At 43.7% G+C, this 13,190-nt stretch overlaps 1 protein-coding gene across 6 annotated transcripts in view; it reads right to left on the minus strand.

Moving 5' to 3' along the window:
• Positions 1-13,190, minus strand: part of LOC101953457 (tubulin-specific chaperone cofactor E-like protein) — a 104,735-nt gene that overhangs the window by 86,354 nt on the left and 5,191 nt on the right. For 3 of the 6 annotated variants that reach the window (XM_042851899.2, XM_005303748.5, XM_005303747.3), the window contains exons 2-4: positions 9,985-10,096; positions 4,840-4,989; positions 1,623-1,762 (exon numbers count right to left, since the gene is read on the minus strand). In XM_042851899.2, coding sequence (XP_042707833.2) covers positions 1,623-1,762; positions 4,840-4,989; positions 9,985-9,988 — 294 coding nt within the window. In that variant the 5' untranslated portion in view covers positions 9,989-10,096. Of the gene's footprint in view, positions 1-1,622; positions 1,763-4,839; positions 4,990-9,984; positions 10,097-12,563; positions 13,189-13,190 lie in introns of those variants that run through there. The other 3 variants (XM_042851900.2, XM_005303746.3, XM_065568976.1) reach the window with 3 other exon arrangements.

Here is a 13,190-nt window from a genome sequence, read left to right on the forward strand (position 1 = left end):
TGAAGGATTAGAAAAAGGGGACAGCCAGGATATATGTATCAAGGATGCAGAATAGATTAAGGGGCACGTGATTGGGTGTGAAGAAGTGGGTGATGCAAATGACTTGGGCAAACTGTAGCAGAGAAGCAGGCTGTATAAATGGGAAGACACAGGTATAGGGAGCACCATCTGGGGGTGGTGATGAATGGATGTACCTGCCTTTCAACTGATTAAGGCCGCTAGAACATGTTTCACAACTAAAATGAGCACAACCACAAATAAGCACTAAAACAGACCAGATGGATAGAAACTAAGTTACCAACTGGTGGACTTTCAGAGGCCAACATAAAAATGAGCTGCTGGTGCTCTCACTCCAGTTCCTAGTGACCACATGCCACCACCACAAGATCATCATCACAGCTAGCACAAATGGACTCTTAAGTTGGCAGTCGCCATAGAATCTGAACAAGCCCCTTGGAAACGAAACTCCTATCCTAACCCACAGGAAGGGCCCCTCCAGGGAAGTACTGAGCAAAAAGCAGCATGGGAAAGCTGATGCTGTCCCTGGCCTAACAGATCTGTTCTGTGATCAGAAGACTTACATCAATACTAGATCCACTTCTTGTTTAGTGATTAGGAAATAATTTAAAAATTTTTAAAAATAAGGTTAGGCCACAGTACATCTTTTTTCATGTCAATTTCCAGTAATTAACAGTGGGATAAAAGCAGAGCATGAGCAGGGGAAGACACAAGACAGTTTAATGTACTCTAATTATTCTACTACTACTATATTGCATTTATATAGTGCATTTCATCCAAGCACCTCAAAGCCCTTTACCAGCATTAATTAATTAAACTTCACAAATCGCCTGTGAGGTAGACGAGCATTATTAATCCTGTTTTGAAGAGGAGACATCTGAAGCACAGAGAGGATTTCTAACTTTCCCAAATCATACAGAATCAGTGGCAGAACTGGGAATAGGACTCAGGAGTCTCAGCTGCCAGTCCTCTGCTCAAACTCTTGATTGCACTCCTTCTGTTAATGATCTATATTGCTCATTAACCTCTTGGTGCATGGAATGATCATTCCAATGCTTTGCACTGAAGGAAAGTATATTTTTCACCTGCAAGATGAGTTCAGAAATTACTAAGGAAAGTGAGTTAAATGCCTGAGGATTGGTCTATGCTATTAAGTCAGGTTGAATTAACTACATCACTCAGGACTACGGAAAAACGTCATGCCCTGTGGGATGTAATTATGCTGACCTAAGCCCCAGCAGAGACACCACTAGGCCGATGGAAGAATTTTTCTGTTAACCTAGCTACTGCCTCTCAGAGAGGTGGATTTACTATATCGACAGAAGAACCCCTCCTATTGCTGTAGCATGCGTCTACACTACTGCTGTGCCGCTGTAGCGTTTTCAACGTAGACATACCCTGAATGTAGCATAGCGATCAAGTTTATTGACTTTGACAGCTACAGAGCAATAAACATGATCTTCAAATGTGAACTACAACACTCTAAAATGGACACATTTAACTACTTTGAAATGACTGAGAAGATCTCAGATCTAGCACTATAAATACAGTGATAGCAGCAGTTATTGCTGCTATTTAGCAAGGCACAGGCGTAATGGCTTTACCTCATGCCAGCTGTCAAGTTTGTTGTCAGAGAGATCCAGCTCAGACACATGAGCACAGAAGGCAGCAATTTCATTCTCCTCCCCTGCGCAGGTTATTCCACAGCTGTTCAACACCAACACACTTGGAAGGTTGAGGCGATCTGAAATGGGGGAGGAACAAGATGCCTTCCTGTCAGCCTCGTATTTTCCCAGCTATAGAAGATCATCCCTTAGTCTCAAAGAACACACACAAGTATGAAATCCAGCAAAAGGAAGGGATTAATCAATAATTTAGTCGTTGTATAATGAATTACATTTGCCAAGCAAGTCAGATTAAAATCAAACATTTTAAAACAGATAACTAAATGTGCAGTAATTTCATTATTTATGCTGTTTGCATTTTCTCTCACCTATCTCAATGAAAACACAGTGGTCAGTTCCATTTTAGTTTATAGTCAGTTTCTAATCAATTTTACTTTTAGCACAAGACTGCAAAATGTCAGTGGCAAATATGGCAAAAGAAAGTTTCCTTAAAAACTGCCTCCACTGAATTTTTTACAAAAAAAATTCAATAATATTGCTCTTAGGTTTTGTAAAAGCTTGGTTGTTGTATAACATTACAAAATTAAACCTGGGCTTAAATTTGACCTGAGAGAGTCCTTTTGCTTAATAGAACTTCACTGTGAGGCAGCTATTATGCCTATTTTATCAACAGACATAAAAAAAGTTCACAGCCTCATTTTCCTAGGTGATGAGTACCCAAACATCCTATTGCAGTTAATTGTAATTGTAGGTTCCTAGCACTTCAGAAAAATTAGGCCATGAGTGACTTGCCCTAAGACACAAAGGTCAGAAGCAGAGCCAGAAATAGAAACTGACTTCCAGTTCTGTGTTGTGACTACTACATTATGCTGCCTCTCCTGGTGGAATTTCCACTGCCAAGAATTCTCTCTAAAAATGTTTGGTTTATAATAATAAGCTATTTCAACAGGGAAATTCAGCATGTGGATGAAATGTACCATATCTTACAAGTGTCAAACGCAATGTACTTTTTTTCTTACCCACTCTGATAAAGCACTTTGAGATCTACTGATCATACGCATAAAATAAGAGATTACCTTCATAAAAATCTCTTTCCCCTACCCCCTTCTCCCTCCTGGTATTTGAGAGTTATTGGACAAGAGAAGAACAAGAGAAGAGTAGGGGATTATTGGAAGGCAATTTGAAGTTACCTAGCTCATTGATGGGAAGTTATATTAAATTATACTGATGTAATTATGGTATTATTTGTAATTTATTTTTAAGTTATGTCAGGGGTGCCTAGAACATATGGACAGGGACCCTCTTGTTAGCTTCTGTAGCTATCTATAATATAAATAAAAGAGGGCACACTGAAAATTAGGTGATTCTCTACTGAGGTTAACTTTGAGTGACATATGGTACATTCTGTCCTTGACTGAATGCTCTCACTTTTGTTCTCTTCTGTCAAATCCACTTATTGTCATTTTCGCCCAGTGAATTTCCTCGTTTTCCCCCCCTTTGGGGCTGCTTATGATACAAACCAACCTGATGGGAATTTAAACTATAGTCTCAACTAGAGATAGGCAAGAGGCTGACAAATAAGCGGTGGCTCTGGTTTGCTAAATCCCAAACCGTAAGTTGTTTGAATAAAAAGTGAACCAAATCCAAATCTCTCAGAGTGTGGGGAAAGATTAGATAAAAGGTGACAAAGTTGACCCAGTTCTAGCTAAAGACTTTGGATATAGGGATTTTTATCTTATGGATCCTGGGAGGTGTGTGTAGGTAAGGGTGTGTGTGTGTGTGGGGGGGTAATAGAATGCCTATACCAGAGGACATGCATCTCTGGATCGGCCCCAAGGCAGTTAGGATATTGGGCAAGGAGAAAGGGGCATTTCTTTAGGGTGTTGGTGCAATGTCTCTTAGTAGACCTAGTGTTTGCATCCAACAGGCATCCCAAAGTAAATAGGAAAGCAACCTCACATGGCATAAAAGACTGAAGTCATTGTGATTCTGCTTGACCAAGGGCCCAAACCTGTGATGTGCTAACCCCCCTAACTGCTATAGACTTCAAAATCAGAGCTGAAGGCACTCGGCATGTTACTGGATTGGGCCCAGAAAATACATAACAGCTGTGCTGGGCAGAATCCAGAGTAATTTAAAATGTTTAAGACACCTGTGCCAAATACACATTGCTGCAGCCACTGAAGAATGACTGAAATGGGGACAAGCTGGGCAGAGTTTTCCTCCCTGGATCTCAGCGCTGTACAGGGCTTTACTTTATTGGCAGGAGAACCTTGGGCCACGATTCTTTCCAACTGGCAGTAGAGTGGGGTGGGGAGAGTCAAACTAATTTTTCAGCAACTATCCCCTTGCCAGTAATTAGGAGCTTTAATTAACCTCTGGGCAATTGAAATGAGCAGGAATTAGCACTTCACAGATGAGGAAATGGAGGTGAAGTAATATTCCCAAAGCCAGAGAGGATGGGCAGGGCTGGGACTACATCTCAAGAGTTCTTGGCTCCCAGGTTCATGCCTAGAAACCTGCCCCAGCACCTTTGATCCAATCCTGGTGGCCTGTTCAATTTCAAGTTGCTGCTGTGGACAATGCCAGGCCAGCAGCGTGTGTCTATACGGTGCCCCGATCCTACCCAGGGACTATGGGCCCTACTGCAGTATACAACACTTGACCAGAGCTCAAAGACCCGAGAAGCGATACAATAGTGATACAAGCCATACAGCAACACAAGTGTGATTATTTGGTTTGGTAATTCAGTAGGATTTTTCCTCCTGGGTGAGTAAAAGCTTGGTTCTCAACCAGGAGTCTGGGGCGCCCGGGGGGGAGGCGCAAGCAGGTTTCTGGGGGGGTCCGCCAAGCATGGCCAGCGTTAGACTCGCTAGAGCTCAGGGCAGGAAGCTGAAGCCCTGCCACGCGGGGCACCGAGCCCCTGGCACTGAAGACAAAGCCTGAGCAACTTAGCTTTGTGACGCCCCCTTTGGTGTGGGGCCCCAAGCAACTGCCCTGCTTGCTTCTCCCTAATGCTGGCCCTGGCTTTTATATACAGAAAACCAGTTGTCATGGTACAGCTGGGCCGGGGAGTTTTTATAGCATGTGGTATGGGGGGAGGTTCAGAAAGAAAAAGGTCGAGAACCCCTGAGCTATGGGATGAAATGATCCTGCCCTCAAGCCCCTGTATGCACAGATCCAGTAGGAACCCTACCTTTCATAGGTGATCCCTGTGGCGTTGCTGGAACATGCACCCCCATTCCAGGACCTCGACGATATGGGAAGTTCTCGGGGCTGTATTTCTCACAAAGAACTTGCATGAAACTCCTTCCGCTGGGCTGGTCCATGTTCTCTTCTTGGAATTCTACAGTTAACGCAGAAAACAACAGATAATATACAGAATCCACTGCTAATCAGCTCATCTCCAGAAGGCAGCAGTGAATCTTATGCTACACTTCCTTAAGTAACGGACAATTTTTTAAAAAGCTAAGGACAGCTTGGCTGTAAACAAAGTATACCACCATATATTTTACTGTTCCAAGCACAAGCACCCTGAAATACTATCAGACACTTCCTCAAGACAGGGACCCACAGCAGAAAAGGGCTGCTAACTGATCTTATCAGTAACCGTGAACACTTCCTAGATTCCCTGGATCAACAGGTTTGAATCCTGACAGAGTCAACTCAGACCTTCATCGCTTCAAAGGGGATAACACCGACTTCCATGAAGTTTACTGTGCAGGGATGTTTTAAACAAGACCATAAAAATTAAAATCCTGCCTGCTCTGTATGGACATTTACGATCCCATGGAACTTAATTTAAAGCTCTGTCTCGGGGTCATTGGCTAAAATCCCCAACCCCAAAGTTATGCAGCATGCTGTCTGCCTGGCTGACATGCTCCACCCCAGAAGTGGCTGCATTTCAGTGATGCCACATGCATACAGTTCTTAAAATACATTGGGACGTGTCAGAATGAATGGCGCTATGTAAATATTATAATAATTAGTCCGCATAAGATAGTTATTACACACCCAGAGAAACAACGCATAGCTATTATTTAAGCCCACAAAACACAGTAGTTAGAATTCCAAAGAGATTAATACAAGCATGCCCATGACAAAACATAGCTCTTTTTCCCCCACAAGGATTGCAGAGTACTTCACAAACATTAATGAATCCTCATAATGCTCTTGTAAGGCAGGTAAGTTTTATCTCCATTTTACAGATGGGGAAGCTAAGGCAGAGAGGTGTGTGACTTGCTCACAGTCACAGGACTCTGGCATAGCTTAGACCAGAACCATAGGGTACAGGCTCTAACTCAAACTATTTATTTTAGGTATGCCTAGGGCACCCATCATCATAGACAACAGTGCCTCATTCACAGTAAGTTTTAACGTGAAAAAGAACATCAGCCTTTTTTAGCTGACCATTTCAAAAGGTGTTAAACTGAGACTGCTACCCAGGCATGGAGAAAGGATGGAAAGATACAGGCTTTCGATAGGATGTTAAAACTGTGCCATGAATCAATAGCACAAACACATGAAGAAATTGCTCGGCCAGCCATAAAAAAAAAAATCTCGCTAGTTCAATTTTGCAACTCCCTAATGTATATCGAAGATGCATGTCACTTGGACATTTATGCACCACATGAAGAAAGGTAACATGGAAATTACAAAGCAGAGGCTCTTTATATGCCAAATCAAAGGGCTTTGTGTATTGTGGTTTGCTGACCTTTACAGAATAGTATCAAATGTCGGCTGGCAGTTACACAGTGCCTAGATACTATGGTGACTGGCATTCTACAAGTACCCCAGATAGAAGTTAGCTCATCTGTCCTAATTTCTTACCCAGGGCTCTGAACATTTCATAATATTTATGATAAAAAGAAATTGTGTTTCATTAAGTCAAGGGAACTGCACAGCACAAGGGCTTAATACAGCCTCCGCATCCTAAAATGTAGCCTGCAAGGCATCTTGGATGAGGAGAAATCCAGAAAGACTAGTGATTTTAACAGCCCAGGGCACAGGTCTACAGTGACTTAGCGCTTTGAAGATGTTGAACAATACAGAAGTGCTAAGGATTATTTTCCTCTCTGAAGTCTCTGAGGACATCCTGTTTGTTTCAGGACTTTGTCTTTTTAAAAGAAACACTGCCATCTCATCCTTTCAAAGAGTCTGCAAATGCTTCTCGTAACTGCATGCAGGGTGAGGAAAAAACTGAGCAACGGCAAGTTTTCATTGTGGCTAAACTTAACCAAAAAACAAGTAGCCAGCTGTTTTGATTGCTAAACAAGGCAAATCAAACAAAGAATATGGCACTGCCTAAAGTCAACTTGATGAACCACATCAAGACACTGGTCTAGCATTTAGAGCACTGGACAGGAACTCAGGAGATCTGGGTTCTATTCCTGGCTCTGCCTCTCGAAGAACTTGGGCAAGTCACGTCACCTTCCCGTGCCTCAGTTTCCCTAATTGTAAAAAAATGGAGAAATGATATTGAGCTCCATTTTAAAGCAATTTGAGATCTATTAATGAAAAACAATAAGGACTAGGTATTATTATGATGTTTTCAGGACCAGGGCTATAAAGTTCCCCCCCAAAAGAAATCCTATCATACAAAAGCTGCCTAAAATTATTTTCCTAAATTCCCTGAAATGCAGTCGAACAAACATAAATGAGGTCAAAATTGGGCCACTGGTGTCTGAGTTTTCCAAGTAAGGTATAAATAATTAACTATTTTCTATTACCGACAGAAAGGTCAACTCAGGCTTGTACATCTCTCTTCATCAATCTGGCAGCTCCAAGAATCTGCCTTCCCTCTACCTAACCAGAAGACTGTGTCTATGTCCCATCCCCACTGCAATTAACTCTTCCTTAGATCCACTATAGGTGGAGATGAATGGCAGATTATCAAAGGAAAAGGAAAACATCTGCTCCATAGATTTCCCCTCTGCTGTGAATGATCTGCTTGGAGACCATGACTTTGCTTTTCCTTGGATGATTAATCTCTGGTCACAAATTGTTAGAGTACCTCTATCAGAAAGGAATTAAATATCAAACAGTGAGACGACCCAAACCTACCACCACCATTCTATACAAGATAAGTTATGCTCATTAGGGATTCAGAAGCCTTGTGCTACAGAATCATAGAACTGGAAGGGACCTCGAGAGGTCATCTAGTGCAGTCCCCTACACTCAAGGTAGGACTAAGTATTATCTAGACCAGGGGTCGGCAACGTTTGGCACGTGGCTCGCCAGGGAAAGCACCCTGGCGGGCCGGGCCAGTTTATTTAGCTGCTGACGCGGCAGGTTTGACCGATCGCGGCCCCCACTCGCCACGGTTCGCCGTCCCGGGCCAATGGGGGCGACGAGAAGCAGCGCGGGTGAGGGATGTGCTGGCCGCGGCTTCCCGCCGCTCCCATTGGCCTGGGACGGTGAACCGTGGCCAGTGGGGGCCGCGATCGGCCAAACCTGCCGCATCAGCACATAAATAAACTGGTCCGGCCCGCCAGTGTGCTTTCCCTGGCGAGCCGCATGCCAAACGTTGCCAACCCCGATCTAGACCATCCCATCTTAAAAATCGCCAATGATGGAGATTCCACCACTTCCCTAGGCAATTTATTCCAGTGCTTATTCCTAACTCCGACAGTTAGGAAGTTTTTCCTAATGTCCAACTTAAACCACCCTTGCTGCAATTTAAGCCCATTGCTTCTTGTCCTATCCTCAGAGGTTAAGAAGAACAATTTTTCTCCCTCCTCCTTGTAACAACCTTTTATGTACTTGAAAACTGTTCTATCCCCTCTCAGTCTTCTCTTCTCCAGACTAAACAACCCAATTTTTTCAATCTTCCCTCATAGGCCATGTTTTCTAGACCTTTAATCATTTTTGTTGCTCTTCTCTGGACTTTCCCCAATTTGTTCACATCTTTCCTGAAACATGGTGCCCAGAATTGGACACAATACTCCAGTTGAGGCCTAATCAGAGCGGAGTAGAGCAGAAGAATTACTTCTCGTGTCTTGCTTACAATACTCCTACTAATACATCCCAGAATGAGGTTTGCTTTTTTTGCAACAGCATTACACTGTTGACTCATATTTAGCTTGTGATCCACTATGACCCCCAGATCCCTTTCCGCAGTACTCCTTCCTAGGCAGTCATTTCCCATTTTGTATGTGTGCAACTGATTGTTCCTTCCTAAGTGGAGTACTTTGCATTTGTCCTTACTGAATTTCATCCTATTTACTTCAAACCATTTCTCCAGTTTGTCCAGATCATTTTGAAGTTTAATCCTATCTTCCAAATCATTTGCAACCCCTCACAGCTTGGTATCATCCACAAACTTTATAAGTGTACACTCTATGCTGGGGTGGGCAAACTTTTTGGCCTGAGGGCCACATCGTGGTTCCAAAACTGTATGGAGGGCCTGGTAGGGAAGGCTGTGTCTCCACAAACAGCCTGGCCCCGCCCCCCTCATCCCTGACTGCCCCCCTCTGAACCTTCGACCCATCCAACCCCCCCTGCTCCTTGTCCCCTGACTGCCCCCTCCCGGAACCCCCTGTCCCTAACCGCCCCCCGTGGGGGACACACCCCCATCCATCCTCCCCACCCCCGCTCCCTGTCCCCTGACTGCCCCAACCCTATCCACACCCCCGCCAGGGGTGGGGCTGGGAGCTAGCCTCCCTGGCCAGGAACTCAAGGGCCAGACAGGATGATCCCACGGGCTGTGGCCCGCGGGCCATAGTTTGCCTACCTCTGCTCTATGCCATTATCTAAACCATTGATGAAGATACTGAACAGAACCGGACCCAGAACCGATCCCTGCAGGACCCCACTCATTATGCCCTTCCAGCAGGACTATGAACCACTGATAACTACTCTCTGGGAATGATTTTCGTACATAGTACAACACAACATATAATGGGAATAAAAGTATCTTTTGCTGAAATTCCATTTGTGGGGACATTAAAGCCCCCATGGCATTTGTGTAAGAGTTTGCCACTTTGTCCTCCTCCACTTTTTCTTTTTAAGTACTCTTGCCACATGAGGCTGATCACCCATTTGGCGCACACTCCTTCCCCAGAGGCAGCTTCATCTGAGTGGTACAATGTGTAGTGTTTGTGAATGGCAACACTCAAGGAAGGGTCCCTCTCTCTCAAAAAATACATTTCATGTTGAAATGCACAATATGCTGCAGGGATGATACATGCTAACAATCAAGGCTTTGGGCTGATGCCCTGATCTTAACATACACTTGTAGCTCACTCAGAAGACACAGATATTTGCTTCCAAACATGCATTCAGACCTTCTGGGTTGGACCTTTTAAAATTCTAAGTTTTTAAACAAAAGAAATTCACTCACCCATAAAGCGCTCTCTCCTTTACTTTGCTTTTTAGTCAACTCCACCACTGTTCATGCACTGAGCTAACATCGATTGGTAAATTCCACATGAGAAAGTCACCTCAATACAACACTAGAAAAGAAAACATCAGAAATACTTCACACACATTTCATACTGAATTTTTTGCTTAGTAAACCAATTTTGTCTCCAGAGGACAGCAAGCTTAGGGTCTGAGTAACTTTCCCAATTCAAAATGCATCTTTCCCAATTCCAATCCCATTCGATTCCATTCCTTAACAGTTAACATTAGTCATAATCATTCTAGATGCATTTTCCAAAGCTGCACCACTGTTCTACCATGCACGTATGCATCGATATGGCAAAATAGTCAGGGTTAATAATAAAGGGTTCACAGAAAATGCAAGGACAACATATGGCCTTTTCAAAGCATGTCTCACACATACAATGGCATGACATGATAATTTGCACTCTGAGCATTTTTACACAGCTGATTAAAAGGACATCTAGTTTTAGATCCAAAATTCAGATTTTGTTTTTTAAGTGTTAATGTGGAAATAACTACAAAACCTACTCTGAAAAGGTACCCATGATATTTTAAAAATGTCAATGAAAACTGTTTTTCTGGATTTAAACCTTCCTCTAAAGCAGAGATCGGCAACCTTTCAGAAGTAGTGTGCCGAGACTTCATTTATTCACTCTAATTTAAGGTTTCGCATGTCAGTAATACATTTTTAGAAGGTCTTTTTCTATAAGTCTATAATACGTAACTAAACTATTGTTGTATATAAAGTAAATAAGGTTTTTAAAATGTTTAAGAAGCTTCATTTAAAATTAAATTAAAATGCAGAGCCCCCCAGACCAGTGGCCTGGACCCAGGCACTGAGAGTGCCACTGAAAATCAGCTCCCATGTCGCCTTTAGCACGCGTGCCCTAGATTGCCTACCCCTGCTCTAAAGTGTTGTGAACTCAACCAATAACTATATGCTAAGTGTAAGAGACCCAGAAAGTGAAACTGACTAGTAACCAGAGTGAAACTGACTCATCCCAGCCAATGAAATACAAAAAAAGACAAACCAAGGGAAGCAAAATGTATCTCAGACTTTAATGCTTTCATTTCCAGTGATTTAAGGCACACAGGTTTCTTTAGTTAAATGTTATAAAGTATATTGAAATCTTTGGAGGGAGGGAGCAACAAGCAAGTTGTTCAAACCTAGAGAACAAAAACATGATAATAGCCAACTGGATTTGTCAAGAACAAATCATATCAAACCAATGTAATTTCCTTCTTTGCCTGTGTAACCAGCCTAGTGGATAGGGGGAAAGCAGTAGGGGTGATTTTATATATATATATATGGACTTCAGTAAGGTTCTTGGTGCAGTCCCACATGAAATTCTCAGAAGTAACCTTGGGAAAAATGGTCTAGATGAAATTACTATAAGGTGGGTGATAAATGGTTGAAAGACCAAGTAGCTATCATAGTTCACTGTAAAACTGGCAAGTCATATTAAGTGGGGCCCTTCAGAGATCTGTCCTGTCTGGCACTATTCAATACTTTCATTAGCAATTTGGATGAAGGAGTGGAGAGTATGGTTATAAAGCTTGCAGATGACACCAAAGTGGGAGGATTTGCAAGCACTTTCAAAGACAAGATTAAAATTCAAATTTATCTTGATAAACTGGAGAACTGGCCTGAAATCAATAAGATGATAGTCAGGAATGACAAGTGCAAAGTACTGCACTTCAGGTGAAAAACTCAAATGCACAAAGATAAAATACCATAGAAAATAACTGGCTAGGCAGCAGTACTACAGAAGAGGATCCGGTGGTTATATAGGATCATAAATTGAATAAGAGTCTACAATGTGATGCTGTTGTGGGAAAAAAAGGCAAATGTCATTCTGATATGTATTAGCAAGAGTATCATATATAAGACACGGCAGGTAACTGTTCCATCCACTCTACTCAGCACTGGTGAGGCCCCAGCTGGAGTACCATGTCCCAGTTTGGTGCACTACACTTTAAGGAAGATGTGGACAAATTGGAGAGAGTGCAGAAGAGAGCAACAAAAGTGATAAGAGGTTTAGAAAACATGATCCATGAGGAAAAGTTGAAAGAAATGGGCATGTTTAATTTAACTGAAGGCTGAGTTTTCAAATACATAAAAGGTTATTATAAAGAGAATGGTGATCAATTTTTCTCTGTGTCCACCAAGGCTAGAACAAGTAGTCACCTTAGTTTGCAGCAAGGAAGATGTAGGTTGGATATTAAGATGAACTATTCTTATAGTTAAAAAGCTTGTTGCTGAAACAGGTTACCAAGGGAGGTGGTGGAATTCATATCCTTTTGGGGGTTTTATGAACTAGTTAGACAAACACCTGTCAGGGATGGTCCAGATATATTTAACCCTGCCTCAGCAAGGGGGGTGCAGGAAATGGACTAGATGACCTTTCGAGGTTCCTTCCTGTCCCACATTTCTGATTCTAAGGTGGGAGAAGTGCAGATTATTATAGCACATATTAGGTACAGCCAAAACCGGTAAGAAGTTAATACACAGCTGAGTTTAACTGAACCTCATACCTTTTTTTTTTAAATCACATGCATCACTTTTTCTTCTCCATGATGTAGTGAAAATAAGCCAATATCTAGGACAGTCATGCACTTGACTAGTGGTGCTCAGCCTCGGGGGGGGGGGGGGGGGGGGGGAAACAAAGATGCATCTAAATGAAACTGGCTTATATTTGAACTCTCAAGGTGCAACCGGGCATTAAAGGTGTCTCACAGAAGGTCCGAAGAAAAGCCTTCCCTGTTTCTCTCACAACCCGCCCAGGCCCCTCGGCCCCGGCCTTCGCCAGAGTCAGGAATCACCGGATCCAGAGTCACTCCGCATCCCCCCCGCGCCCATCAGGACCACAGCACCCTCAGCCCGCCTGAGGACCCGGGGGGCAGCGACCCCTCTCCCGCAGGGTGGTGCAGCCAGTGCCCTTCCCCCGCACCTCGCAGGAGCGCTGGGCACAGCCCGGGGGGGACCCGGGGCGCAGTGCCCTGGGCCAGGGCAGCCCAGCCCCCGCCCGCTGCGAGGAGACCCTGACGGCTCGGCCACTCAGAGCCCCAGCGCCACGGGGCGCCCTGCGGGACACTGGGGGCCCCACACCCCGGGGGGGTTGGGACGCGCAAGCCCCGGCTTCCCAATCTCGCCCCCGGCTC

Source organism: Chrysemys picta, chromosome 16 (genome assembly GCF_011386835.1).
Source record: "Chrysemys picta bellii isolate R12L10 chromosome 16, ASM1138683v2, whole genome shotgun sequence".
Classification (NCBI taxonomy): domain Eukaryota; kingdom Metazoa; phylum Chordata; order Testudines; family Emydidae; genus Chrysemys; species Chrysemys picta.